Source organism: Aspergillus lentulus (assembly GCF_001445615.1).
Source record: "Aspergillus lentulus DNA, contig: Alt04, strain: IFM 54703, whole genome shotgun sequence".
Lineage (NCBI taxonomy): Eukaryota > Fungi > Ascomycota > Eurotiomycetes > Eurotiales > Aspergillaceae > Aspergillus > Aspergillus lentulus.
The window spans coordinates 696765-724717 of NW_028322122.1; the positions used below are offsets into that span (position 1 = coordinate 696765).

The 27953-nt window shown below is 50.5% G+C and overlaps 10 protein-coding genes across 10 annotated transcripts; 4 read left to right on the forward strand and 6 right to left on the reverse strand.

Annotated features, from left to right (window-relative positions):
* Window positions 1-525: 525 nt before the first annotated feature.
* sec11 (signal peptidase complex catalytic subunit SEC11) lies at window positions 526-1231 on the reverse strand (the record flags this gene model as incomplete). Its single annotated transcript, XM_033558493.1, has 3 exons — window positions 526-766; window positions 832-1050; window positions 1113-1231. 3 exons carry the CDS (start codon window positions 1229-1231, stop codon window positions 526-528), a joined length of 579 nt encoding a protein of 192 aa, XP_033414384.1.
* A 649-nt stretch (window positions 1232-1880) lies between these two features.
* On the reverse strand, window positions 1881-3052 carry ALT_1522 (putative RTA1 domain protein; the record flags this gene model as incomplete). Its single annotated transcript, XM_033558494.2, has 4 exons — window positions 1881-2610; window positions 2666-2815; window positions 2871-2970; window positions 3028-3052. The coding sequence occupies 4 exons, from the start codon at window positions 3050-3052 to the stop codon at window positions 1881-1883; spliced, it is 1005 nt and encodes a 334-aa protein (XP_033414385.2).
* A 973-nt stretch (window positions 3053-4025) lies between these two features.
* On the forward strand, window positions 4026-6786 carry ALT_1523 (kinesin-like motor protein 9; the record flags this gene model as incomplete). The annotated part of the gene is made up of 6 exons (XM_089599178.1): window positions 4026-4415; window positions 4463-5531; window positions 5578-5702; window positions 5753-6283; window positions 6334-6394; window positions 6452-6786. 6 exons carry the CDS (start codon window positions 4026-4028, stop codon window positions 6784-6786), a joined length of 2511 nt encoding a protein of 836 aa, XP_089456324.1.
* Window positions 6787-7096: 310 nt separating this feature from the next.
* Window positions 7097-13260, reverse strand: hir3 (putative transcriptional corepressor of histone genes (Hir3); the record flags this gene model as incomplete). Its single annotated transcript, XM_033558496.2, has 3 exons — window positions 7097-8596; window positions 8652-8874; window positions 8927-13260. 3 exons carry the CDS (start codon window positions 13258-13260, stop codon window positions 7097-7099), a joined length of 6057 nt encoding a protein of 2018 aa, XP_033414387.2.
* Window positions 13261-13707: 447 nt separating this feature from the next.
* ALT_1525 (ChAPs family protein) lies at window positions 13708-16188 on the forward strand (the record flags this gene model as incomplete). Its single annotated transcript, XM_033558497.2, has 7 exons — window positions 13708-13730; window positions 13841-13970; window positions 14069-14193; window positions 14250-14530; window positions 14586-15538; window positions 15593-15967; window positions 16021-16188. 7 exons carry the CDS (start codon window positions 13708-13710, stop codon window positions 16186-16188), a joined length of 2055 nt encoding a protein of 684 aa, XP_033414388.1.
* Window positions 16189-16650: 462 nt separating this feature from the next.
* ALT_1526 (uncharacterized protein) lies at window positions 16651-17352 on the reverse strand (the record flags this gene model as incomplete). Its single annotated transcript, XM_033558498.1, has 3 exons — window positions 16651-16883; window positions 16958-17076; window positions 17267-17352. The coding sequence occupies 3 exons, from the start codon at window positions 17350-17352 to the stop codon at window positions 16651-16653; spliced, it is 438 nt and encodes a 145-aa protein (XP_033414389.1).
* Window positions 17353-18646: 1294 nt separating this feature from the next.
* ALT_1527 (putative C6 transcription factor) lies at window positions 18647-20898 on the reverse strand (the record flags this gene model as incomplete). Its single annotated transcript, XM_033558499.2, has 4 exons — window positions 18647-19320; window positions 19371-20449; window positions 20521-20653; window positions 20772-20898. 4 exons carry the CDS (start codon window positions 20896-20898, stop codon window positions 18647-18649), a joined length of 2013 nt encoding a protein of 670 aa, XP_033414390.2.
* A 1022-nt stretch (window positions 20899-21920) lies between these two features.
* On the forward strand, window positions 21921-22877 carry ALT_1528 (SDR family oxidoreductase; the record flags this gene model as incomplete). The annotated part of the gene is made up of 1 exon (XM_033558500.2): window positions 21921-22877. The coding sequence occupies one exon, from the start codon at window positions 21921-21923 to the stop codon at window positions 22875-22877; it is 957 nt and encodes a 318-aa protein (XP_033414391.2).
* Window positions 22878-23120: 243 nt separating this feature from the next.
* ALT_1529 (DUF3292 domain-containing protein) lies at window positions 23121-25367 on the reverse strand (the record flags this gene model as incomplete). The annotated part of the gene is made up of 5 exons (XM_033558501.1): window positions 23121-23913; window positions 23968-24195; window positions 24256-24767; window positions 24824-25033; window positions 25080-25367. The coding sequence occupies 5 exons, from the start codon at window positions 25365-25367 to the stop codon at window positions 23121-23123; spliced, it is 2031 nt and encodes a 676-aa protein (XP_033414392.1).
* A 599-nt stretch (window positions 25368-25966) lies between these two features.
* Window positions 25967-27863, forward strand: ALT_1530 (crossover junction endonuclease MUS81; the record flags this gene model as incomplete). Its single annotated transcript, XM_033558502.2, has 3 exons — window positions 25967-26058; window positions 26114-26687; window positions 26736-27863. 3 exons carry the CDS (start codon window positions 25967-25969, stop codon window positions 27861-27863), a joined length of 1794 nt encoding a protein of 597 aa, XP_033414393.1.
* Between the last annotated feature and the right edge of the window lie 90 nt (window positions 27864-27953).

The window sequence follows — 27953 nt, forward strand, 5'->3', positions numbered from 1 at the left end:
AAAGGTGGCGTGAAGGTCCCGTCCTATTGTAGATAGCAAAGATGAGCACCCAGGAAGAAGCTGCCCGTGATATGCGTGCAGCGTAACAGCTCCTGAGCCCAGCTAGCTCAAGAGGCGGGGCCGTGACGGGTAAGCGGGGTGGAGTTTAGCATTGGCGTTCTTTGACCTGAAGTGACGACAGTCAGTTCCGGAGAGTAGGCGGTGGATCATTTCCAACTTCGCCAGTATAATTCATCTGTGTATGCTTTTATTGAGGAACCCGTGCCTGATCGAATTGCTTGCGAAGGCGACAAACTACAGCAATGTACGTTGCGGGGCTACAGATCTAGTCACATATATCGGCCACTCTGGCTATTCTTACAGAAATCCCGGCACAGGACACGTTACGATGACGGCAGCTTGTAGTCGTCGGTCCATACTTTCTAGGCTGGAGAATCAACACAGGCTGCTAGCTGCAGTCGCATTCAGCCAAGAACCACCTTCGTACAGTAGGCGCCAATTTATTCAATAGACATCCAGCATAAACTATTGTTCCCTTTGCAGTATGACCATCAGACCCATAATACCAAGGAGGACCGTCTTGAGCCACGGATGCTCACTGAGCATAATAGTCACATATCCCACCATGGGCATATACCCCCGCACGCTGCCAACAATATCCTCCTCGCGATGTAGAAAGTCCTGATTCTTTGCATACAGCTCGGTATCATCAGCAAGGTTGTTGTCTCCCTTGGTGAGGAGCATGTTGGGAGGAACGGAGGAGGTCCTAATGACAGATCCGCCCAGTCAGTAATTGTTCGCTGCAGATCCAAGCGGAATACCAAAACGCACTCTGTAACCTCCTTGACCTTCTTCGCTTTGCCTTCGATTTGAGGGAACGTTCTAACGACGCGATGCACGATCGGGATGTCCTTGCCCCGGACGTTGTAGACCACGATTTCACCTAGTTCTGCCCGCGGGCTGCGGTTCCACAAGAATAACAGGTCGCCTCTCTGAAAGGCCGGCTCCATGGATCCGGAGAGCACGACGACGATGGGTGACGAGCTCGCTCTGTAGATATTCGAACTCAAGGTTAGTCTATTGAAACCTGTCCTTCCGAGGCTGGTACTGACGTGAACACGGAGAGGCCCTTCCACATCATGAACGCTGTGGACAGAACCAGCGCAAAATTGAGGACTTGCGCCAGAGATTGACGCGTGCTAGACAGATTTGACGATAAAAAAGATAACATTGTGACGGTTGTATATGGCCTGAGGGAAGGGTGAGCTCGGCAAAGGAGGCTTCGGAGATGCTGTGGAGGGCAAAGCTAGGTAGCTCAGTGCTAAATGCCACGGGATATCAGTAATAAAGTTAAATGTTCGTGAGAGATCAGATACTATCGTCAAGACCAATAGATTACTGGCAACCAACCGTTAACAGTTGCTCCGCTGGTATTGCAAAGGGAGACGTGAAACCGGTGAATGTTTGTCTGAGCTAAAGGCCATGTGGTTCGAAGCTACCTTGGCTTTGCCGGAGATCGAACACCGTTATCGATAAACACTCCTTCAGCTCCGCTCCTTTCAGGTTGATTGATTTTTCCATCACCATCAGTTGAAACAAATTAGTCGGTATAGTATTTCCCTTTTCTCTAGATTGAAATGCGGATGATGCTTTGATACTTCAACATGCGAATAGTAAAATGCTTGGAATAAATTGTGAAAGCATGCGATCTATAGAAATGTATATACTCCACCCAATATATAGTCTAGACAAACAGCTGACCTGACACATAATAATATAGTGAACAAAAGCGCAACGTATTACACAAAAAGAGCAAATAATTACAAGAGAGAGATGGAAAGGATGGGTAAAGGAGTCAAAGAGAAGGGAGAGTGAAAGTTTTACACTTGAGCAGGGGATGACCTTTTCTCATTCGCATCGAGAGCTTCCCAGTACTTCTCCTTCCTTCCTTTATTTGCGATGAGGCCGATCACGTCAAAAGGATCAACAAGGGTCTGTAGGAATGGTCGACAGTCTTCGAATCCCGGGCCTTCAATCTCTGTGACACCGTCCTTTGCGAGATAGATCTTGTTCGAGCGTGGGAGCCATTGCATGGGATGGAAGACATTGAGTAAAGTGGTATTTGTGAACATGACGGCTGCCTCAAAAACCCAGAAGAACCATTCGTCTTTCAGAATGGGACTCAAATCTGAGACGTCGTAAATGTTGAGGCTCGCAGTCGTGAAGTACTCGACCGTTCGGTAGATGGTTCGCACCGTGATAAGTGTACAGCTGCATAACAGAACATACAGGGGACGTTTGACCTTGTTGTTCAAGACACCTGCACGGCGACAATTGAGGTAGAATCTGCTTGCAAGGGCGATGAATCCCACCATCAAAGCAATCTGTAAAATCAGTGCAGCCTTGAGGAGCGCTTTGCCAGTATTCTGCTTGCTGATACTATTGTCTGTATTGGCCACCAGAACAGCTCCATTCGCTGTGATCGCCTCAATCGCAATACCCATGGCAACAAACGTTGAAAATACTCGGCCGGGATGGATTGGCGAGCGGTAGGGGACATAGTAAAGAATGCGACCCAGGGTGAAGAAGTTGGCTCCTTCGTAGACAGGACTATAAAAAGGTCAGTCATGGCGAGCGAGAAATGCACAATGGACAGAAAACTTACGGTCCGACCAGCAAGAGAACATTACTCGCGATGAATATGCCTAGATCGTCCCATTGACCGAAAGCGCCAATGGTCCGCATAATGAACCCTGCTGTGAAGAGTGTAGCGGACCATGGCAGCAAGCCTGTCACCTTCCACGACTTGTATTTGCTGTGGCCCAGAGATCAGTGCTTGTCATTTCATCTTGGAGGCAGCTATGTCATACCAACACTGGTAGATGTGCGTGAGACCGGACGCAGCAAAAAGCAATGCGAAGACAATAGGAGCAGCTTTATTTGGTGCATAATACCAATAGCTTCCTTCTTCTACATAATGTTAGAGATGGTGGTGGCCATATTGACCAGTGGTCCAACTGGACTTACGGTGTGGTGATCTCGCCTCTAGCATGATGATGTCGTACCTTGAGGCAGTCGTTTCTGATAGGAATTAGTAGAAGGCAGTAGTAAGAGAAACTTGATAACTTGACTTGTAGCAGCCTTGGATTATCTCGAAGTCGTCCAGGATATTGAACCTGCGATATGGACCATAGAGGCCCTTCATATATGCAAAGCCCTCATGATATCGCCTTCATTGTCGCAGCCCAGGGCACTTTGGCGAAAACGAGGTGCCCAAACAGGTATAGCAGCTTATCCGATAAAGGCAAATAAGCTACCGCATTTACACAGAAGTGACATTTCTTGTTCGGCTGGGTCGAGGCGCAGTCTTGCCCGATGCCCTGATTTGTGGCTTATAACCCTTTTCTCGTATAAAACAGATCCCAGAGTAGCAAGCACTAGCTGCCAAGAACGAATGACCATGGCATAGAATACGAGCAACCAATTTGGGTTGGTATGACGCTGCTAAGGCTGGTACATGATCCAATGCTCCGATGTGGTTCAACCAAGCTCGATGCTGATTCGAAGTTAGGCGAGTACGAGCGGGGCTGAGGATTGTGAGTAAAGCCAAGCCTCCAAGCCTCCAACCAACGGCCAGCCAGCCAGGTATGCTGAAGGGTGAAAAACATATCGATTCGCGAGCCTTGGGAGTAAAGGGTGTACAGACTGACCTTCATGGCCTTAATTGTTCGGACGAATTGATGAACTGGCGGGACACAGTGGAAAGTTAGGTACTGGGACGGGACAGGCATGCATGTCATTGTGGCAGCCTGAAGGATATGGCATCTCGAGCGACTTCCTTTTTAGGATGTGTTGTCTAGACAACCAACTACTAACCCGATTAGGAAAGAATTAGATCGTCCCTTCCGACTGTGGAAACCATCCAGAGCTGCTGCTATCAAGTCGTCACTCTTTTAGCTTTTGCTTTGGTTCTCGACCTTCTCTAACTTACAGGCGTCCGACCAACACCTACAGGTATCGCCATCATGAGTACGACATCAAGACCCTCACAAGCCTCCCTTTTCCAGGTCTATCTGCGACTTCGCCCTCCCGTTTCGCAGCACCAGGATCCTTATGCTGAACGTTGTCTCGTGATTGAGTCTCCAGAGGAGAAGACCAACAGTGCTGAGAATGATGGAGCGCCATCGGCTCCTATTCCAACACACATTATACTACAGCCACCAAATGATGCCAGGAAGCGTGCCGTCGAGAAATTCGGCTTCACCAAGGTTTTCGACGAGTCAGCTTCCCAATTGACTGTCTTTGAGGATACTGGGCTGGAATCGTTGGTCAGAGGTGTACTGCTTGAAGGCAGAGATGGGCTGGTTGCCACGCTGGGCGTCACAGGAAGTGGAAAGGTGCGGACGATGAAAGACGTATGTGATTGACGGGAAAGAAAGATATTAACGGCTTTTGTGTACAGAGTCACACTATTCTCGGCTCAAAGACACAGAGAGGCCTTACACAAATGAGCTTCGACGTTATCTTCCGGTCCCTGGAATCAACAATCAAACCACCGGACAACTCCATTAGCCCTGTCCTCCTGTCCTCAGTAGCCGCATCAGATGCCTCGGAAGCCCAGTTGTTCACGGCGCAGACATTCCTCGAAGCGGTATATGGCGATTGGAGTGGCGATCGTGGAAGAAACTCTCGAGCACAAACCCCCATGAGCTCCTCTAGGGCCGAGACACCCATGACGGTACGGTACCCCATTCCTCTGAGCCCGTTACAAGGAACCCAAGCATTACGTCCATCAATTCCCGGACGCTCACCCAAACCCTCTACTGGCCCCTCAACCCCTCAATCCCCCCTCAAAGGAGCTGTTTCCCCTGGTCCGCGCCGCACCTACCGTACTGCTCCAACGGCTCTCTTCAAGGAGAGAATCAGCCGGATTATCCTCGGTTCCTTCAAAGCACCTTCGTCCACTGCCACAGATAGGAGCCCGTTCGATTATGCTAAACAATCTTCTCACATACTTCAGGAACCGACTCCTGCCCTCGTCTTCCCTCGTCGCAATATGCCTCAAAAGCCCAGCATGTTGCCTCGTTTGCCGGATGTTAGCCACTTGACCGTCGAACTAAACCACAACTCCGAATACATTGTCCTCGTTTCAATGTATGAGGTGTACAACGATCGAATCTTCGATTTACTGTCGCCTGCCGTCGTACCCGGTCAAGGAAGTGCCATGTCGCGCCAAGGAGCAAACGCCCAGAAAGACCGTCGCAGACCCCTTCTGTACAAGTCGACCGAAGGATCCCCTGACAGAAAGGTCGTGGCCGGGCTCCGCAAGATTGCTTGTAGCACATACGAAGAGGCCCTGGCAGTCCTCGAAGTCGGGATGACCGAGCGTAGAGTGACAGGGACCAGTGCTAACAGTGTTAGTTCCCGGAGCCACGGATTCTTCTGCCTTGAAGTTAAGAGGAGGATGAGAAATAAGAGAACAGGAGAAGAGACTTGGATTGGAAACACGCTCACTGTTGCAGATCTTGCTGGTAAGTCACTGAGAAACCGGTGTCATTTCTCTTCTGACGATTGTAGGTTCCGAGCGGGCGAGAACTGCAAAGACGGCGGGATCTACCCTGGCCGAAGCCGGTAAAATCAATGAGAGTCTCATGTATCTGGGACAATGTTTACAGATGCAGAGTGAAATCCAAGAAGGGAAGGTGGGTTTCGTGAGGCTGATGATGTCTCTTTCCTCGCTGACTCGTAATAGACCGCTCTGGTACCTTTTAGACAGTGCAAGCTGACGGAGTTGCTGTTTTCGAACTCATTTCCGTCCTCAAATCAGATGCCTGGTTTCAACCGCCACCCGCAGAAAGCGATCATGATCGTTACAGCTGATCCATTGGGTGATTATAATGCGACATCGCAGATCCTGCGTTATTCCGCCTTGGCTCGCGAAGTAACCGTTCCCCGAGTGCCATCTGTCACCGAGTCTATTCTGTCCAGCACGCTGGGCTCCTGCAAAGGAGCCGCCAGTGGACGCAACTCGCCCAACCTAGCCTTGAGCGAAGAGCTTGAAAAGGCAGCTGCCGAGATTGCACGACTAACTTCTGAGAATGAGACCTTGGCCGTGCGACTTGCAGAAGAGGAAATCATGAGAGTCGACCTAGAGATGAGACTCAAGTCAAGTGAGGAGAAGTGCCTGCTCATTGAACAGGAGGTGCGTGAGGAATGCTGGGCCGACATGGACGAGCGAATGGAAGAGGAGAGGAAGAGGTGGCAGACTGCGTTTGACGAACAGGTGCGTACTCAATTTTTGGGCGGGCATTTGACTGTGGTTGACGCATTCAGATTGGCCGCAATGATGAACATCTTGATAAGAAGATTGAATTGTTGTCTCGTGGATTCCAAGGTAAGAACGTCGCCCACGATCACGTTGCCTCAAATACAGCTAACATCTATCACTCAGTCTATGAGGACCCCGGCTCAGCTACCGATCAGCGAGTAGAAGAACTGGAACTCGAGAATGATCAGCTGCGAAGCAGGATTGCTGCCCTTGAACGTGAACTCATGGGCCGCTCACCCACCAAGAAGCCGAAATCTAAGAACGCACTGGAGCCTTCGCATGGATCCAATCACCTTGGTCGTGAAAGTGACATTGAGAGCGCACTTCGTCGTATGGACCAGCTGAAATTAGCTGATAGCATGTTCTCTCCTGCCGCTTCCGGATGCTCATCCCCCGGCAAAAAGCACAGAAAGATGGCAACAAGGAAGTGGGATCTCGCCCCTGAGGAAGATATCTAGTTTCAACCAGGTTTCAGGTTTCGAACTTCTGTCTTGGTTGGAGTTTGTCTTTTGGGCGGAATACCTTGGGTCCATGATAGGAAAGGAGTTTTGGGCGTTGATTGATCGCTGGAATAGTTGAGATACCATCATCAGTTATTAATGTTCGCCTAATATACATGGCTTCATACATGATCCCCAACGCCACTTGCCATTCACCTGTTCAATGCGCCCAAACACCTTCCACGTCATACAATAAGAACAAATAGGCCACTTGCATATAGTAACAGTTGGAGCAAGGTGATTGATGTTGCTGGCGCAGACACTGTGCTCATGTCTCCATTGGCTCAGGTTCGGAAGCATTCTCCTTTGTCGGATCACCCTCGATGACCTCAGGTTCTTCTGCCTCGTCTTCCATATCTTGCGCATCTTCTGTCTCTTCCCCATTACCTTCCCCTTCGTCTAGGCCTTCCTCGTCGCCATCATTTTCATCGCGCTCAAGATCCGCTTCATCACCCTCTTCTCCTTCGCCTTCACCTTCTTCTACCGTGGTTTCGCCTCCCGCTTCAGCTTCGCCCAGGTCAGCATCGCCATCCCCAACCTCGTCTACCGCGTCACCATCAACGCTGGCAGGAACGGACATCTCCGAATCAGGATCCGGCGAAATCCGATCCCGTAGATTAGGGAAGAGGAGCTTACGCTCCGCCGCGAGCTTCGATAACTTCTCGTCATCAATCTCGCTGAGCTCGCTCTCATCGTCGGCGCTATCTTGAATGCTCTGGGGAAGATCGCTCTGCTGGCCCGTTTCGAAACTGGTCTTACTGGGCTGATTCCCCGAAGGTTCGGCAGGCTCAGACGTAGCGGGTGGCTCGGACTCCGCAGGCACCGATGTCTTCGCGGCCGGCGCGCGCGGGGTGAGTTTGCGGTTGACGATCGTTTCGGCTCGCTTTTGGACGTCCCTTCGGGCGATGCCCTTGGTGCGCCCTCGAGGCGCGGGCGCTTCCGAGGCGGGCGCTGAGTTCGGAGGCGTCGGGGTGTCTGCGGCTCCGTCGCTGGCCATGAGCAGGTGGTCGACTTTCATTTTCTCTTTGTTTTCCTCGTTGGCTTGCTCGAGGACTTGGGGCATGTTAATCTCGTAGAGGCGGGAGTATAGGTCGGCGATCAGGTCCTCGAGCAAAGATACTTTCATAAGGTTATTGTTGAGCTTTTTCAGTTCGATAGCGTCGCGAAGCAGTTCCAGTAGAACTTGGCTGCCCGGTGCTAGCTGGGGAAGATTCTCCAGGCGGGCTGTGTTGGCCACGAATTCTTCCCATCCGATTGGTTTGAATACATTCTCTTCATGTCCCTCGTTGATGCTGCCTGCTCTTCGAATGACCTTTGCGTAGGTAAGGCAGACATCCTCCCATAGCTTGGCGTGGTTGATGAAATCACCTTGCTTCTTTCTCACGCGACGCAATAGCTGATCCAGATTGGCTCGGTCATTGAGTTGATCCAGCAGACTAACGAAGAAGTATACATATCGGGTAGTATACACGAAATGTCTTCCAGGACGCTCGAACTCCGGCCTCCAGACCTGGATAGTCATAGTCTTGGTGAAGATCTGCTGCGTAAGTTCGTTTTTGGCTGCTGCCGCCGAGACACCGTCCTTGGTGTCGTCATATGTAACGTGTGCAGCCCGAACAGCCATGCGATGATGCCAATTCGATTTATCCGCATGCTTCAAGCGCCGGAGTACCTCCAGAATATATGGTTTCCATCCGGCCTTGTCTTCGGGAGGCTGGACTTTACGAGCCAATGGGGTGGCCATGAGGGTTTGACTTCCTTCAGCTGGCTGAACAGATAGTCAACATGATTGTACGTTACGAGAAACGGGAAAGAACACATACCGTGAGTGTGCCTCGATCGACTAACTTATGGACGATCGAGACCAGTTTGTAGTGGGGTTCAAAAATAGGATCCGAGCGTGAATCTTTGCGTTGGGGAAGTGTATCGATGGCATCAAGTAGCGAATCCAGAAGATCATCGACGCTGATACGCTGAACATTTCCCCTCACGGAATCGTCACAACTGAACATCTTCCAGAGACACTTGCTCAACATGTAGTGATTCCTGCTTCATTGTAAGGAACGGGCTAGCCCAGGAACAGCCGAGGAGTACTTACATCCAACTCTTGGGTTTGTCAATGGTTGCGCGCTTAAGAAGGTATCTTGCCAAGTTCCACACGGAGTACAACCTCATCTCCTTGAAGGGTTTCCCTTGGTACATCCGCTGGCTCTCTTCGTTACTGTAATGACGGGTAAAGTCTGCAAGACTGAAGGCGGCCATAGAAAGGGGTTCGCGGGAAGACGAGTAGAGCCGAATACCAAAATCGGTGTAGAGCTCGGACAAGGTCGCTCGGGTTTCAGGAGTCGGCTCAGCGTTCCTGATTGCTGTCGCGACCGCCATTGCATAGCAGTGGATGGCGTTCCGTTGCCAAGTCACTAGCTCAGTTCGATTGTTGTTGATTTTGTCCGCAGACCAAGTGATATCTTCTTCCAACTTTGAGTCATAGGTCTGAGCAAGCCTGTACCAAGACTCCCATCTTCCAGTAGCGTGTTCTAGATCTTGTCTGAAGAAGGTGATGGCTTCATCAAGATCAGTAGTCGGCACCGGATTCAGGCGCTTTTGAGAGCGGAACTTGGTCAGGGCTGCATGGCCCAACAGAAAATACCATCCATTTTGGGCAATGACCGCGCTCTCAGTAGGTACTGGGATCAGCGGGAGATCCGCAACACCTCGGACTGCGCGGAAGAGTTCAGTCGGATTGATTGGCGACTTCAGGTAAGCCGACAGAATGCGCTTGTTATATGTAAGAGGTGGCGACGATTTTGTTGTTCCAATGGCTTGCTGTATCTTCTCAATTGTGGATTTCAGCTCTGATTTTGACAAGTCTTTGATACTCATGCGTTTCGCCAATTTCAAGACAAAATCAATCATTTTGATAGCCGTTGGACGATCGAGCTTTTCCGGCGGACACTCATGCTCAAACAAGAAAACCCCGGAGGGAGAGAGATTGATGCCGTAAAGATCCCAAAGAATCTGGCAAATCTCAGACTCGTAGTCTTCCTTCGACTCCAAGCTGAAGAATTCAGCCTTCATCAACTTGAGGAACTGCTTGTTGGACCGTTTGCACATCTTACGAACGCCAAGAGCATTGTGCACAGAGCGTAGGAAGAGAATACGGTCCTCGAGAGGAGTCTCGAAGAGATCCCCGTTCTGGGTAATTGCTTCTTTAAGAAGCGTGTATTGTAAGATCCAACAGCGAACCTCCATCTCCCTTAACTTCTCCGTGAAATTTCCCAGGGTTTTAGACAACGAACCGCGCATGGAGGACGACGGTGTTTGCCCGACACGGACGGAGTCTTCGTAAAGAGCAAAGCTGTGTAGAAGATTTGTCATGATGGTCAGGGCTGACATGGAAGACCTCAGATGTTCCATATCAAGACACTCGTACGCCTTGTCAGATTGCTGAAGGACCAGTGTCACCAGCTTCATTAGAATGCGGTCAAGAGATTTGAGCCATCGAATCAACGCTATTTCTCGGTGCTCGTTACTTTCTTCGAGATACGAATTGCCAAGAAGTTCTTGAATTATCGTCTCAACACTGCGAAGGTAGCATGAGACTACTTTAGGAGGATAGTCGATCGCCTGATAGGCATCCCGAAGTCTTTGCCACAAGAACAGTTTTAGCATAGCATCTCCTCGGTCCAAGAATGAGCGCATCTCCTTAAGTTGTAACATGGACTGTGAAAGCGACTGGTCATTAAATTCGCTCTCCTCGGGAATTTCAACTGATGAGGGCTCTATAATCGGCTCAATCGTTTCGATGAGTTCGACAGGATCCTCCGAACCAGGGGTGAAAATCTTCATGAAAAAGTCCATGGAGTTCAATTTTGAGATTTCCTGGTCGATCGCATCCGCTGACAACTCAGGCATCATCGCGTTGTTCATAAGATGGATCTCTTGAATACTCAGGCGATGCAAAATTTCTTTCAACTCTTGAAGACACAGCAGTATGTGCTCACGATGAACGTCTGGCTCCATATTGGAATGAAAAGTCGACGCCCATATATGGCGAAGAATAATGGTATTCTGGCTATCCTTTTTCGATGGGCCATGATCCAGATAGTGACTCAAAGCTGTTCTTGCAAGCAAGCTCCATCTCATCAGACGATCCCGCTGCACAAGTCTTGTATCCTGGTCAACCTCACTGTGGGGATTGTTAATGGAGGCATAAACGTCGAGGTGGATCTCGAATATTGTCTGGGCCATCTCCAAGTAAGCGAAATGATCACGAGTATACTTGAATGACGTTTGGGGCGTATGGTTGAGGATTTGAAGTTCAGTTTGCTCGGCCTGTTCAAGCATTTTTCTGAAGATGTACTCGTCGTCTCGTATCAATATTTGGACCACCTTTTCTTTGAGCATGTCTGGCCACTGAAAGGCTACGTATGCTGACTCCACAACTGGCCATTTTTTGGAGCGCGAGTTCTTCCGCACGGGCGACTTCCCATACACCGGCATTAGAACGAGTTTGAGCCAGGCAAAGGCTACTTCATGAAGGTGGAGCCATTCGTCATTGACACCCTTCAAGAACTTGCTCAGAACTTTGTCGTCCGTAAAGCTGGGCTTGAGTCCGGGTTTGCGAGCAGATTTCCTCGAATGCTCCAGGAAGATGGCCAAGCCAGAGTTGTCCATGGCTTTCATCTCCTGGAAGGTCAACGAAGTATCATCTTGCAGCATTGCTTGGGATTTTGCTTCGTCCCAGGTTTTGACGATACTGTCCAGATCCCGATACAGCACATGTACCGCTGACGTGGGCTGATTGCCTGATTTCTCCACGGGAGATTTCGAACAGTTGGCTGCAGCTTGTCTCCGCAGTTCATCAAGACTCTCCAGCTTGTCAACTCCAAGCTTTGACAGTAGGGGCCCGACCGTGTCAAACATCCACTCGTCGGCTTCAACGTAAGTTTGCAAGCGATCCTCATAATATTTATTCTGATCGAAAGAAACCTCATCAGATTGGAGCGAAGTTTCTGCGATTGAGTCTCGTAGGCGGGTTCTTCTGCTCTTCGTCCTAACAGGTTCGGCCTGGTAGTCCTCATTCGCAGCGGATGCAGACGACCTCTTCCGACCAGCACTTGATGGGTTAGGCTCGACTTCATCAACATTTGGGGCGTCCTGCACAGTCGCACTATCATGTTGCCGCGCCGATTGATTCTCAAGAGATTCCATAAGCTGCTTTTCAGCTCGCTGGTCTATGGACGATTGATCATCAGCGTGTTCTGAAATCGAGCCGGCGTCCTGAGACTTTTTGAGTGTCTTAGGTGCTGCACTTTCAGTAGTGACTGTTATCTCGGCGTCCTGTTCTGGTATGTGATGAGCAGACTCGCCGTTCTCCGTACGGGAAGACTGATCCTGATCTGCGACTTCTCCAGCGGCCGAGGATTGGAGATCCGCCGTGGAGTCTGGCATCGAAAAGCTAATTGAGGTTCCAGGACCAAATTTTGACGCATCAAGCTCCATGTCAATTAGAGCCTGAAGGATGGAGTCGCCGACAGCAGCCCATGTATGGGTCGCGGGGGTCAGTTGATAACAGGACGCACGAAGGGCCAACGGGTTTTTGGAAGGGTCTTCATCCCTCACATGACTGGGGAGGGCGGGAAGATAAGGATAGGGATCCTTTTGACGTTCGAGGAACTTGAGAAGAGCCTGTTTTGGTTTCTTCAATGGAACCTGAGAGACGGATAGATTGTCGTCGAGCGCCTGAAGGGTCTCCCGAAGCTGGCCTTGGGCAAAAGTCTCGTCCAAGCCTAGCTGATCTGTTCGAACTTCTAAGCGATTCTCGTCATCCGCGAGAACGCTTTCCAAGCAGTATCGAGCTAGTCTGTAGCTGTGCAGAGCGCTAGATAACCTCGCACTCCGTCTCCAAAGATTAAGATCGGTATCATCGCGTTCCAAAGCTTCGGCAAAAGAAGCTAAAGCAGCGTGCGTACGCTTGTTCACTTCGGACAGAATCTCCCGGGCTTTGTCAGAAGTTCTGGGGTTCTCCTGTAGAAAAGCTTGCAGAGAATCAAGCGTAAATTGCCCATGGTTCTTATAGGACAAATAGATCGTCTGTAACAGAGTGCTAGATGTCGAATCGGTGACATTGAAATCTGCAAATGTCTCTGCTGCGCCGATTACTGCGACATCATCATCAAGATGTGCCTCGGAGTCTTGCAGAGCAGATCTTTTAAAGTCAGAAATCGATTCGGGATATTTGAAGATTTCCGAATTCAGGAGAGCTTCGTAGGCCTCCGCAGCTTGGGAATAAAACTGTGGACCCTGCGAGTGTAGCTTGAGGGCGTTTTGATAGAGCTTCAAAGCTTCTTCAATCTGTATCTCCTTCGTATCATCGACCTCTTCTTCAATTGCCTCGTCAGGCTCAATATTCAACGCCACCCAGCTTGACATGATGGCGTCTACGCGGCCCGCAAAAAGGTCACTGACACCTGCGATGAACGGGCTATGATAGACACCATTTCAGACTGATGATTTCAGCCTCAGAACAAGGAAGCTTTTCAAGCTCAGTTGTAAGGGATCGAGATGCGGATATAAGAAGTAGTTTAATTGGCGACACGCATCACGCGTTTACCCGGGATCGAATTTCCCGAAATAGGATAGCCTGAGTGCCTGAGCGCTCAGGCCCCAACTTTCCAGGCTGCCACAGGAAAGAGAAGAGATACGGGTCTGATCGGCGTCCCTTTGTTACGGATTACGACGACTGGGAATAATCACCGAGTCTGCAGCCCATCTGCGATTACTGCGCCATCTGACGCTGGAAAACAGTTAAGCCGCATTTCACTTCCACTTGTCTGAGTTTGCCCCATAAGCGGAATTGACTGCGCTCCTGCCAGCGCCATGGTTGCGCCAGCTGTTCCTGAGTATGTTGCTTCCCCCTCAATTTACGTGTTGCTGCGGAGAGGCTTGTTCTCTACGCCGTTGTTTTCGGTCGGCGCCATTGGCTTGCGATTGACCTCTAACATGCTTCTAGGATATACGAAGAGGATGAGATCTTTGCGGCTGTCGATGCGCGAACGGAGTCGCTCCAGAGTCTACGAGAATTAGGTCCTCCAGATTTGGTATACTTGGTCAAGCAGCCGAAGACCAACGCAAACCGGCAGGTACGTTTGGTCGCAGCAACCCTCTTCTAATACTGCGACGTCTTAATAAACAGTCTATTTTCAATTGCAGTGGGCTAATTAGACTGTAATGCTCACAGACTGGAGTTTACCATCATGTCACCGGCGTCGATGCCTCGTCCTCCGCCAGCCTGGCCGCCTACGTAAACACGCTTACCTTTTCTCCTCTGGATAAGACACACAAGGTGGTTTCTGGAATCTACTGGTCAGAAACTCGAATTAACGAATGCAATGGTTCTGTTATGGTTAACGTTCGCGCAGCTGTTACAATGCCTTCTCGCATCTCGATATGCGTGTCGAAGTGAAGATTCCAGGGAGTCTGGAGAGCTATTGCATCGATGAGCGAGGTGATAAGCGTGTTGCGACGGAGGCCCTGTGGCTTGAGACCTTCCTCTGCGGGGTACTGAGAGCATATTCTTACGCGGACGACGGTAGTGGTGATGCCATCAGAAAGATCGTTGGTATTCGCCGATTCAACCCGGTAACGAACACGGAGATGGAGCATAAGTTTCTGGATGCTGCGGAAAGACTATTCTTCCTGGGTGCGCTGTCTTGGCAATTCCGCGTAGACGGATAAAGACTGATAAGAACTTATAGGGAGGCAGCTCAGCTCCGATCCAGAAACCCAAGTACCGAGTACCGTCAGCAACCATCTCACAGCTGGTCTTCTCAAGTACATCCAGACAACCGGTCGCTATACATCCGGGGTGAATCTGTTCGAGAAACTTCGTACGCGAGATGTAGAGGTTTCGTCGCTGTTGGCAAGGGTTCTGTTAATGGCAGACGAAGAAGTACAAGCTGTACGGTTGATGTACGATGCTTTGCAAGACGTGCCAATGGACTATGCACTACTTGATTGCCAAGCAGCGTTCTGCATGGGCAAGGGAGAAGGTGAATTGGCCCTGGAATGCGCAAAACGTGCTGTGACGGCCGCGCCGAGCGAATTCAGCACATGGGCTCGGCTGGCCGAGGTATACGTATCACTCGAGCAATGGGACTTGGCGCTCCTTACCCTGAACTCGTGCCCCATGTTCACATATCAGGACAAGGACACGCCTCGAATGCCCCAGCCGTCACGCATTATGCTTCCTATTCTTGCAGAGAGCATACTGGATGAAATCGACGAGGGGCAACCTAAACAAGGAGACCCTCACGACTATATCCATCCGTCCCTGAGAAAACTGCACGCTGCATCATACCAAGGCACATTTTTAAAGGCCTACAACCTACTGACAAAGATTGCGGCTTCGATTGGCTGGGACCAGCTACTCAAGATTCGCAGCGAGGTTTTCGTCATGGAAGAGGAGTACCGAGTTGAGCGTCAGCACTCCACATCGAAACCTGGTAAAACTGACTCTGTCGCTGAGATCCAGAGTGTTGAGACCAATGGTAATGGTGAGAATGGAGACGGCTCTGGCGCTGAGGACGTGGATTCATCGGCCGAGACTGCAGCCAACGGCAATGGAGTGAACGAAGAGCAAGTAGAAAGTTCTATTGAAAAACCGGAGCAATCGATGGCATCAGAAGTCGTCAAGTCAGGCAACGATGATGTAAGTCTATGTGCCTCTCGTTTACATCTTGGGATGCTGATGTTGAATTTCTAGTCCGACCCGTCGCATTCTTCGTACACACAATTCAAGAACAAGCGTTTGTGTGAGCGCTGGCTAGATAACCTCTTCATGGTCTTATACGAAGATTTGCGCATCTACACCATCTGGCGCACGGAGATGGCTCAATTCCGGCAGCAAGCGATCGAGTACAAGAAGTCGGCGACCGAATGGGAGATCCTGGGCGAACTTGCGGAGCGTCTGCATCACTTCGACGAAGCGATCGAAGCCTATCAACACTGCCTCTCTATTCGGTTCTCGCCCAAGGCCATGCGTGGAATCCTGAAGATGTATGAGAACCGAAACGACACGCGAGGCATGCTAGGTTCCCTGATTCGGCTTATCGCATGGCAATATCGCTGGTATTCCGAGGTATGTTTCTGTCTTGAGTTTGTCAGTGACCGCACAAGACTAACTGTGTGCAGTTTTCTCCCGAGTTACTCTACCTCATCCGGAAGCTCATTGAGGACGAAGGAGCCGTCAAGGTCCGCAGCATCGTGCAGGCGACGAATCTGCCACAGCCTGTCCTCGACCTCACACACCAATACTGCCAGCTCTGCGCGACCTTTCGCAGCAGCGGAAGCGATGCCTAAAACCTGGGATTCTCGCTGCGATGCGAAAGTCCACTGATATACCTTGTCCTCTTAGTCACAGTATACATATCCTCACGTATAGCGAATAAAGCAACTCCGCCTCTATGGTGGCTACGTAATTCAGAAAGTGCACGGGCTGGGAGGGTAAAGGCAGATTAATTAATGCGACGATTTCATATAGTTCCTATTATTCTCCTAGTGACTGGTCATAAGAGAGCGTCCACACTGTGGATGCTCTTCCGCATATGTAGAGCACAGCAACCACAAAACATAGATGTGTAGCAATCCTCCGTACATCCACTTCAGACCTTATACTAGGTGAGCCTTACATCGCATGACATCAAATAGTTTTCAATTATCAATTCAACTCAGTATATTATCCCAGATATATAGCTATCCTGAATCTGCCCTGAAGCCAGTATCCGCTAACCAGAAGCTTATCGCGACAGTAGTAGAATAAGACTACTCCTCGTCCTCCTCCCCAACATCGACCTCAGCCTCCGCGGGAACAGTGCTCCCCTTAGCCTTGGCCGCTGCAGCAGCAGGAGCGCTGGTTTTGGCGGTGTCCGCAGGCTCTTCATCTTCTGGCTCGCCTTCACCGTCTTCTTCTTCATCCTCGTCCTCGGCGGGGACGCCGTTGCCATTCTCTTTGGCCTCGGCTTCAGGGGCTGTCTTTCTTCGCTTGGAGGGAGGAGCTGGGAGTGAAGAATGTTAGATGCAAGTTCATTGAAGGCGGGTAGAGAAGGGATAGAGATAGAGATGGAATTACCTTTATCCTTGGCGGGCTCTTTCTCTTCCTCTTCGCCTTCGCCTTCTTCTTCTTCGAACTCTTCTTCTTCTTCGCTACCTTCTTCTTCCTCGCTTTCACCTACGTCGGAGTCTTCGTATCTAGCAGGGAGCGCGAGTTAGCTGTTTTATCCGTGTGCATGATGTGTGAATGGCAATAAGGGAGGTGGATGAGCGTCGATGGCGCGTGACGATGCGAGAGAGTAGATGCGCCGGCAGTTGGCGCAGAGCGCAGGCATGCAACGGGTGTAGCGGGATCTGGAAGCGTGCAACAGAGAGATAACAAACTTACTCTTCTTCCTCTTCGCTTTCGTCGCTAGGAAGCGCCTGGAGTTCTTCTTCCTCCTCGGCTTCTTGCTTTCTCTTACGCGTGGACATGGTGATCTAGGATGAAAAGTGGCTTATACAAAAGACAGAGAGAGAAGGGCCGGGTCAATGGCAGAGAGATATGGATGGAAAGGAAGATTTAGAGACCCGGGGGCGTCGAGAATAAGAGAAGAGACTGAGACTACTTGAGAGGAAAGGAGAGGACAGAAGGATGGGAAGGGAGGAAAGAGGGAATTATAGAGGGAAACGGCTGAGGAGAAGGGTAGGTAGGGCGCAGGGGAGGTAGGTCTACCTAGCTACTACGGCTAGAGATTAGGTGGTAGCATAATCCATCAGAACCAGATCCTGCCCTCCAAGGGGGGAGGGGAACGGAATGAGCGGCGCCATTACTTCAGCAGACAGGGAGGGAGGAAGAAGCGAGAGGGGCAACGACAAGAGTTGCCGGTCAGCAATGACAGAAACATGGGCAGAGACCAGCCGTAAGGAGCAGTGCGAGCTGGGGAAAGCTAAGCAGGAGCAGATGGACACAGAGAGAAGAGAGCTGAAGCTGCGGCTTGTTCTTGGGACTTGAGAGTATGTGACGACGTCGGCTTTAGGCCCAGACAGTGTGGATAGCGCGAAAAGCGACATCCAACCAATGACTGCTCGTCATCAGTGCGTGTCCACTGTGCTCCTAGGATGAATGCTTCCCGTCCGCTTTGGAGCCCTTCCGCAGACGTCCTCGTTCCTTAGCTCTTGACTGTGATAGCCTATGAAGAATAAGCTTGAAAGTTTCCTGTCAGCAAGCATACAGACAAAGTCCCCTATAATATGAGTTTGTCTCAGAGAGCATAAATGCAAAAACTCTTGACAGCTTTGATGAAATAAAACGGATGGCTGTAGGAGAAAGGATGGAAGCGTGGCCTGGTGGAAATTCTCAGAAAATGGATACCGCAAGGTTTGATGTGGACATAATGAAATAGTGCGTGGCTATATAATAAGCAGAGTATAAGTAAGCAGGGAATAATGATGATGTCAGGAAGTGAAACATCTTGCGTACGGTAATTTACAGGTTACAACCGAAATTTCAATCAGCAACAGCTTCTCCGGATCTAACCCGATATGGAGACTCGCACGGACCATCTGCCCAGGCACAACATATCCCGCTGGGGATAAGCGTGTCTGAGTCTTGACTGCTTGTGGGTGTCATGCAGGGGGGCAGGATTCGGTATTTTCCGTGGCAAAAGGTCAACAGTCAATAACAACAACAACAACATTCCCCATCTTGTTAAATGTCGATATTATATATACACTCTTATTTCAAATATACAACCTGTCTTCCTGGGTATCAAGAACAAGGACAGATTTATTGCGCCAGAAATTCAAAATTGGCCATACTGGGGTCAAGCAGATTCTCATCCAACCCGAAGCCATAAGTGCCAACCATGTCGTAGATGAGGTCTGGTGGTGGAAATCCCTGGGCCATGGCATTCGCACCGCCTGGTACCTCACCCTCTGACCGGTCAACAGCTCCTGTGCCTCCCACGGGGAGTCCACCGGCGTTGGCAGGTCGGCCTGCCTGCCACGCAGTTTCCCATGAATCGAACCGCTCGAGCATCTTGCTTAAACCGCGCGCAATGTGTCTTGTGAGATGTCTTTCGCCAGCGGAGACACAGTTCAACAACTCGATGACTCGCTCTACCAGACGGCGCACCTGGCGGCCGTCGATACTGAGGTAGGCTGAATTCCAGTTCACGGCGACCTTGAGCAGGAAGACCGCGGAAAAAGTAACCATAGTATGGGTGAAAATGGGAACGCCGACAATGGCGTCTCGGATATCCTGTTCCTCCAATACCATATTCAGACAGGCCATGGCGGATGAAATGGCGATGTTGGCCGATTCTTTCCGGTCCATGGAGAAGACTGGGGTATTGGACGGTGACAGCGCGCGAAGAGAAAGCGAATTCAGCTGGAACTTTGCGAAATGGTAATGCAGGACCACTCCTTTTGATGGATACGTCCTTACGTATGGGCTATCGGCTACCGCGATAATTAGATAGTGCTGTGAGAATGATGGCATACTGGCTTACCTGATCGTGGTTGCCAGAGGAGGCGCCATTGATCAACCGCAACGTTGTAAACCCTCAGTTGGCCAAAATCTTCCTCCGTAAGTGCCTGTTCCGTATCGCTTCCAAACATTCGATAGGCCTCCGTAAGGATCATGAACAAGGCTACTTGTGCCAGCAGTCGAATGTCACCAGGGACGACCATTGGTGACTGGAGGAATGTCTCATAATTTTTGATCGAGACATCTTCATGGATGACGGGTGGTCGGCCGTAGGCGATGCTGAAATGATGGTCGCAGACATATAGTAGGTACCATAGTTGTGCACGCTCATATTGATCACTATGACCTCGGATCATCCGCTGGTAGCTCTGGTGGAGACCCAGCTCCGTTGCAATTCGGACAGCATGGCCAGAGAGCTTCCAGCTCAGCTCAGACAGCCAGAAGGCACCGACGCAGAGACCACGGATGTCGTCCAGAGTATGAGCCCGCGTCAGAGACATGCTCGACACGAGGGAAACGTACTCGCTGTAGCATCGATTCAACGTCTCGTTGCGATTGGGAATGTGAAGTGCAGCGACGGTAAGAACAGCCGCGGAAAGCAGTGTTGAGGCTCGTCTCACAGAGGTTAGATCTCGATGCACGAGGATGATTCCTCCCCAGAGAAGCTGGTTCATCGTCCGGCTGAAGTATGCGAAGAGTTCCTCGGCCTCGTGGAGAGAAATTAACCCCCGCGATATGAAATCCTCCTCCAGCAGGGTCAGCCTCGGTTTCTCCACAGGATTGTTTCGTAGGTTTCGTAGTTTCGTGACTTCGTAAAGGCTGCGCATAGGGGCCGGCACCAGCTCCGGGCCCTGCAAGTCCGGCTCCTGCGAAGGTTCTCGAGTGACATCCATCACGGCACCCGTCGCATTCTGTCCCTGACTCGGTTGTGAGTTGTCTATTGAAGCACGATGTCCGTTCGCATGCGAAGCAACCGGGCTGGGTCCGTTCTGAGGGTCGCCTGAAGCATACGTGGAGAGCTCTGGAAGTCCGTTCTGGCGGAGAAGGTCGCCCACAGCCGCTTGGAGCTGGTGAATCGCGGAAGCAGCTTGCGATTTCCATCTTGACGATGAGCCATCAGCATATTGACGAATCTATAAGATAACCAAAAGATACACGTCAAGAAAACATACATCCCATCGTCATCAACAAACTTCTGCGAGAAGTCATTGACTACACACTTGATGCCGCTGCGCGTGCATTTGGTGCAGCTAGTTTCGCCTGGTTTGAACTCGCATTTGATCTTATGCCGTTTGCACTCCGCACCTGCACGTTCCTAGCATCAGCTTGAAGCTTCACCGAGATGTAGAAAATATTTCCGCGATCCTTGCATCTCTGCATCGTTGCCACGAGGCGCTCAGAAAGCCGAGTCGGGGTCACTCACAAGCACGGGCTTTGGAGACTCTAGGAGGAGGAGGTCGAGCGTCGAGAACGGAGGAACCGCGATCATATCGTCTTGGAGACTCGAGACCGGCATCAGAAGACGATCGCTTGAGATCGGATCGATCCATGATTAATTGATTGTTTGTTGATTGGGAGGGCTGATCGGGGATGCTCCGGTACTATGCGAGTAATGCAACCATCCGTCGCTGACTCGCGATTTGGAGCGCTGCAATCAGCTGTCGGAAGTGGAGCGATCTATGGACGTGCCTATGATGATCAATGATATGTGGATTGTTGTCCGTCAGATTTGGCATTGACATGAGAAGAGCAGATGGGTCGGATGAGTCGAGAGGTGCGAGTGAAAGGCGTGGGGGGGGACAGAAAAACGTGGGAGGGACCAAAGCAAGATTTGACCCCGCCCGAGTTGGAGTCGAAGTGCCTAACACTGAGAGAAGATGGCTGGTTTAACCAGCTAGATGGCGTAAAGATAAAGGTTATGATGGCGATATCGGATTGATCTCTCGTAGGTTTTCTCTGTCATAGAAAATATCTTGAATATGCGACGGACATCTATCGAATTCCTGGAGAAGCTACATTCTGGGGTCAAAACCTGGGGTACGGAGATATATTCGACGGCAGAGTGGGATATAGAGCAGGATATAGAGCACTCTTGCAGCAGTCCTTCTTCGAACTCGCCCATCGTCCATCATCGTGAACGCCATTCTATCGGTGGTTCTTGTGTATCAGCAGAGGCCTATCGATGATTGAACGCTGGTTGATATCTCCAAATGCAAGCCCCCGCATACAAGGATGACACTGTCGTCGCATTCACTCCCTTCGGACCCTCCGCCTCGCCAGTTTCTCAAGTAGGAAAACTGCTGATCCATATTTGAAAGCTCCACCAGTGATGTCGTCTCTGAATTACTTCAGGTTCAAACTCTCCCTCACTTCAATCAGTCTCAACGACATCACCGGCTCAAGTCCGGCTGCGGAGAAAGAAGAAAATGGCCTCGGACTTGATGCGAATGCGGAGACCCCACTACACATCCAAATAAGTTGATGCGACAACTCTTCACAAAGGCCATGTTTCCTCCATCTTCTGTTTTGCAAATACCCCCATCTTGACTCAAATTAATCACTACGACTCAATATGCAAATCCTCATCACAGGCGCCGCCGGCTTCATCGGCCAGTTGCTCGCAAAAGAGCTCCTCAATGACCCCTCCTATTACCTCACATTGACCGATATCCACGAGCCCCCCGTCCCAAAGGGCGTCAAATACCCGCAAAATGCAAAGACCATCAAGGCCGATCTACTCGCCGGCGCAGAATCAGTAGTAGACAAATGCCTCGACGCCGTCTTCGCCTTCCACGGCATCATGTCCTCCGGCTCCGAAGCCAACTTCGACCTCGGAATGAGCGTCAACGTCGACGCGACTCGCACCCTCCTCGAGGCCCTCCGCAGAACCTGCCCCGGTGTCCGGTTCATCTACTCATCCAGCCAAGCCGTCTACGGCCGACCGCTTCCGGACGTGGTCGACGACAGCGTCACTCCTACCCCGCAGGGCTCCTACGGCGCCGAAAAGCTGATCTGCGAGACCCTTGTCAACGAGTACACAAGGCGCGGCTTTATCACGGGGTTCACGCTCCGGTTCCCCACGATCTCGGTGCGTCCTGGACAACCCACTGCGGCGGCTTCGTCGTTTCTCTCGGGGATGATTCGGGAGCCATTGGCAGGGAAGGAGTGTGTGATTCCGGTTGAGGATCGGTCGTTCAAGTCCTGGCTCTGTTCGCCGCGGACGCTTGTGCAGAACCTTGTTCTTACGCTGTCGTTGTCGGGTGATGCGTTGCCTCCGCATATCCGGTCGATCAATGTGCCTGGTATCTGCGTCACGGTGCAGGAAATGATGGATGCGCTAGAGAAGGTGGGCGGGAAGGATAAGCTGGCGCTTTTGAAGGAGAAGGAGGATCCGACGCTTCGGCCGATTCTGGACTCGTGGCCTACGCGATTTGATAATTCTCAGGCTATTGCGCTGGGGTTCAAGCGTGACTCGTCATTTGAGCAGGCTGTTAAAGATTATTACGAGCAGGAGGTATTGGGGAAGTGAGGATATTAGTATAACTGGAGACTTTTACTGCCAATAGACATGTACATATCTGCTAGACCATGGAATTTGATAATGCTCCAAATGAAAAGTATGTACGCAGTAAACGATCAGATTATAATGAATCGTTAAAAGGTTATAAGAGCTTCAATCTAGCTGTCCGTCCACGGGTACAGTGGGGTCTGGATATCATCCAGGACCATCATTTCCAAACCTAGGAGTATTTCAGTAAATGTAGGATGATGATTAAAAGTTTTCCCAAACCTGTCCATCAATGGCAACCAAGCGGTTGAACAGTTCGTTTCGAGTACTCATCGCTGTAAGCTGATAGGAATCGTGCGGATGCTTCCCAATGAGGACCAAGCCATCCACAACTTCCTTGCTGCCAACAGCCCAGCCAGCAACCAATTTCCCTTTCCACCCCATCCCGCCGATCTTGCGCATTTCCTGGATTTCGGTGACCGGTATTGTGAAGAGCACTGTGCCTTTCTTTCTACTATCCAATCTGTAGTCGCCCTGATTGACAGCCGGGTCTGTCGTGAAATACAGTAGCGGCGGTTGCTGGGAGGAGTCAATCACCACAGTTCCTCGTTTACCCTTGTACCTTGCGTCGAACTCCACAGGGCCGTAGGGCAAGGTCTCTACGCCTTTCTTGCGTAGGATACCGACATGATTCCTCGCATGATGTGATCCAGCTTGGGCGCGGACCCGATCAACGGCGAGCTTGGTCTCGATTCCCGTCGCTGTGGTGCCCTTGAAAAACCCAATTATTCTGGCACCAAGATTCTTCTTCTTAGGCTTTTCGTCCTCGTGAGTATCGTGCACTGCGTCTTGTTCCGGCTCAGGAGCTGCAGCTCGGTTGATTTCCTCGTCGGTGGCTCCCAAGGTCAATTGATCGTGGTGGATCGAGGCGGGCCTTGACGGAGTTTTATGGAGAGAGCTTGAAGGGGGCGGCGGTAAGGGTGCGGCATTCGATTCGCCAATGCGAAGAAGTGTGAGGGTAAGCTGAGCATTAGTAGGGACTCCTTTCAAGAGGGAACTGATATCAGGTCAGCGGACGGTCTGTCATGTGTCTCTTATGGGCCGCACATACTTTTGCAATTCGAGAAGCTTTTGCCAATGTGGGAATTCATGATTCAAGTAGCTCATGAGACGTTGAAGAATTGGATCACCGAAAAAGACAAACCCAAAAAGGAAAGTGCTCAATTTTACGAACACATAGCTTGAAGTCAATAATGACCCCAGAAATCCGGCCGCGAGCACGCTGGATAGGCGAAGACAAGGGGTTGAGGCCGAAAAAGGTGGTGTTGGCGAGAGAGCACTGCAGCCAGAACGTCAGAACCATGGGGCCACTACTATGTATCATGAACCCAAAGCTTACTTTCCAAACCTCTCGTAAGTATCAATGATATCACTGAGGACTCGCATTGCCAGATTCGCGCCGTTCAACACCGTCTCCTTCATAGGTTGCCTGGTCTTGTCGTGAGTATCGGCTGGCACTTCTCCACCAGCAGCAGCTTGTGCATCGGCTGTCTTCGACACGATATCCATCGCGTCTGGGACTGACGATTCCATGGGAGCATCCTCCGGTGTGCCTTGATCATGTTTCCCGGCAGCGCTTCCCACAGCAACAGTGGCAACGCTAGTGATTAGATTACTTGCTTCTTGCTCGGCGGCTTCACCTTTATATTTCTCCGGAGCCCCCGTCACACTGTCATGGGAACCGAGCACTCCAGCCTTAGGTTTCTGCACGCCACCGGTAGATTTATCGACCAGGGCAAGAGGTGCGGGAGGGAACAGGATCTTCCGAGATTGAGGCCAGATAACCAGAACAAGCATCGTACCAAAGAGCGTGGGAACGAGGAGGTCCGAGAGCCAGGCTACGGAGTATACCTGTATATATTGTTCAGTCTTCATTGGCCACTAGCCGCAATGTGGGACGAGCGTACTGCGCAAAAGGCTGCTGTTCGCCGAGGCTCTCTCCATGAGCGAAGCCTAGCGATGTGCTTAACTAGACTGGTCAAGCCAATAACCACTGTTGTATAGAATCTCTCCAGAGTAGCCCTCAGCTTATCTGGGGAGAAATTCTCATCTTCTGCCCGATTGAGATCCAGCTTCTGTAATGGGGGATTCGGAACAGCTTTGACGCAGTAGATTTGCTGCACTTGTCAGCATTTCCTTTCGAGGGCTTGAAAGCAAGTATACCTTATTGAACCGACGGATCAGCATCCAGAGATCCTCATTCGACAATCCCGTCACAATTCTCTCTTCGATTTTGTCAGATTCTCCCCATCCGATGTCTGAGACATCGTTGGTGACTCCAGCTTTCTGAGCCAGTCCTTTGGCCTCGTCCTCAGGCTCTACCTGAGAAAGTACATGGCTGTCAGTTGGCCCAAGGTTGTCATCTTGCTTCTTTTCGTCATTATGTGTACTCTTGTCCAGCCCTGCCGATATAGGCTCTGGCGCGCGAAGGGACTCTGGTGCATCAGACATTATTCCATTCACACAAACTGAAAATATTGATCAAACCGAGAAATACATTGCATTCAACGATGGATTGATTTACATAACGGAGGTGCATTCCGTTTTTATGTCTACAACTCTGCGTGTTCTTAGGTAGATCTCCTGTTGCGGGACCATCGACGTCATCCTCTGCAATTATCTTGTTGGTGAACAACCACTGGTCCCCCAAAAGATCTGGATTCCCTTGGTCCGTATCTAAAGCTTGCAATTATCATTAGGTACGACGGATAGTCTAGGCAACAGCACTCAACACGGGTTTTCAGAACTATTAAGAAACCTAAGGCATCGATACTTGTAGCCTGAGGTTCAGCAAGTGAACTCCAAAGAGGGAAGGACCCTGTTAATCACGTGACTATGTTCGGATGGACGGTATGTATTATGCCACCTACGCCACACAAACAACGCCACACCTCCCTCGTCTTGCCAAAAGTGGAAATACACGTGAAATCCAACAAAAAACGTGTTTATCAGGCTCTCTCAACTGAGAGTTCTGTGAAAGCAGCATCGCTGATTTCTCTGAGTTCATGATGAAAATTCGACGGATAAATCGCTCGTAGACGGAAGGAAGAATGAGTGAGACCTGTGCAAATCCCCTCCTCCTGGGGTGGATCAAAGAATGGCTAGATCAGGCTCGTGAACGGAACAGCAAAGGCGTCACAGTGTCAGTATACTTATTGGACAAATTCCCTCTATCAGCGAAGCTAATGCGTTGCCAGATACAAGAAAGCCTATGAGTCGATGAAGGCTTGTCCGCTCGTCTTTCAGCATCCGTCCGAGGCACAACAGCTGAACGGACTTGGGCCGAAACTATGTGAGCGCTTAACGGAGAAACTGAAGGCTTACTGTGAAGAAAATGGGCTACCGATGCCCGAACACCCTCAGAAGGCGTCAGCTAGCAAAAGAACGTCCGATGAGGGTGTTGATGATCAGCCAGCGAAGAAACCACGGAAAGCAAAGCCATATGTGCCTTCTCTGCGCTCCGGTCCCTACGCCCTACTCCTAGGTCTAGCAACGCTGGACGAGAACGCGTCTCAAGGCTTGACGAAAGCTCAGTTGATCGAGAAGGCTCAGCCACATTGCGACAGTTCTTTCACGGCCCCTCCTGACCCTTCCAAATTTTACACCGCTTGGAATTCGATGAAGACGCTTCTTCAGAAGGAGCTTGTTTACGAGTATGGACGGCCCCTCCGGAGGTATGCGCTAACTGAGGAAGGTTGGGAAGTTGCGAAGAGAATCAAGAAGACTTTGCCCGGGGGAGATTCAAATACGTTGACTTTCAGGCATCAAACAGTAAGGCACGACAGTAAAGGATGAAGAAGCAGAACTTAACGTTATTAGGGCTCAATGTCAATCGAACAAGGCGCCCCGAGTACACATGTTCAAAGCAATACAGGCGCCAGTGCTGGCCCGAGGCTTAGTGATAACAGCAACGATATCGTTGTTCCAGAATTTATACGAGACGATCAGAATAACGAAGACATTCAAATACAAGACAACGATCGAGGAAGAAATCCTATTGATGAGATCAGAATTGAACCTATCACACTTCCCGCCAACAGTTTTACAATCCAGCTGGTACTGGACACGCGCGAGGTCCGATCATCCAAAGACCGTGACTACATTGCCAATGAGCTAAGCAAAAAAGGCATCACCCCCGAAGTACGCGCCCTGGAACTGGGAGATGCAATGTGGGTCGCCAGATGCAATGACCACACGTTCCTTTCACAATACGGCGAGGAATGCAACGAGGTGATGCTGGATTGGATCGTGGAGCGAAAAAGGATGGACGATCTCCTCGGGTCTATCAAAGACGGGCGATTCCACGAACAAAAATTCCGTCTCCGTCGCTCCGGCATCAAGAACGTCATCTACCTAATCGAAGAGTTCGCCATTACCCACGATGTCGGCAGTGCCAGTGCCATGAAATATCAGGAAATGATGGCATCCGCCATCGCCTCGACGCAGGTCGTCAACGGCTACTTCGTCAAGCAGACGCGGAATCTCGATGATACGATCCGCTATCTGGCACGCATGACTTTTCTACTACAGAAGATGTACTGCTTTTCGCCACCAACACACACCCTCAGCCTGATCCCTAGTCGACAATTGTCCTCGGCTCAATCCTATCTCACAGCACTTGACCGACTCCGAGCTCGTGATCCGTCAGTTACATACTCCGTCACCTTCTCTACCTTTTCTGCTCTTACCTCCAAATCCGATATCCTGTCTCTCCGCGATGTTTTTCTCAAGATGCTCATGTGCACGAGGGGCGTCACAGGGGAGAAGGCCCTTGAGATTCAAAAACGATGGTCCACTCCGCGAGAGTTCATCGAAGCTTTCGAGAAACTGGATGCTAAGGGCCGAGAAGATATGGTTTTTGAACGCACAAAGACATTGGTTGGCCGTAAGAAGATGGGCAAAGTGCTCAGTAAGAAGATTGCCGAAATTTGGGGTACGGACGGATGACCTTGCCTGAAGCGGCCGCCCTACACGTTTTTTCACTTGGTGTCTGGGATAATAGTTTTTATTTCTACTATCTGCTCTAGGGCAAGCAGT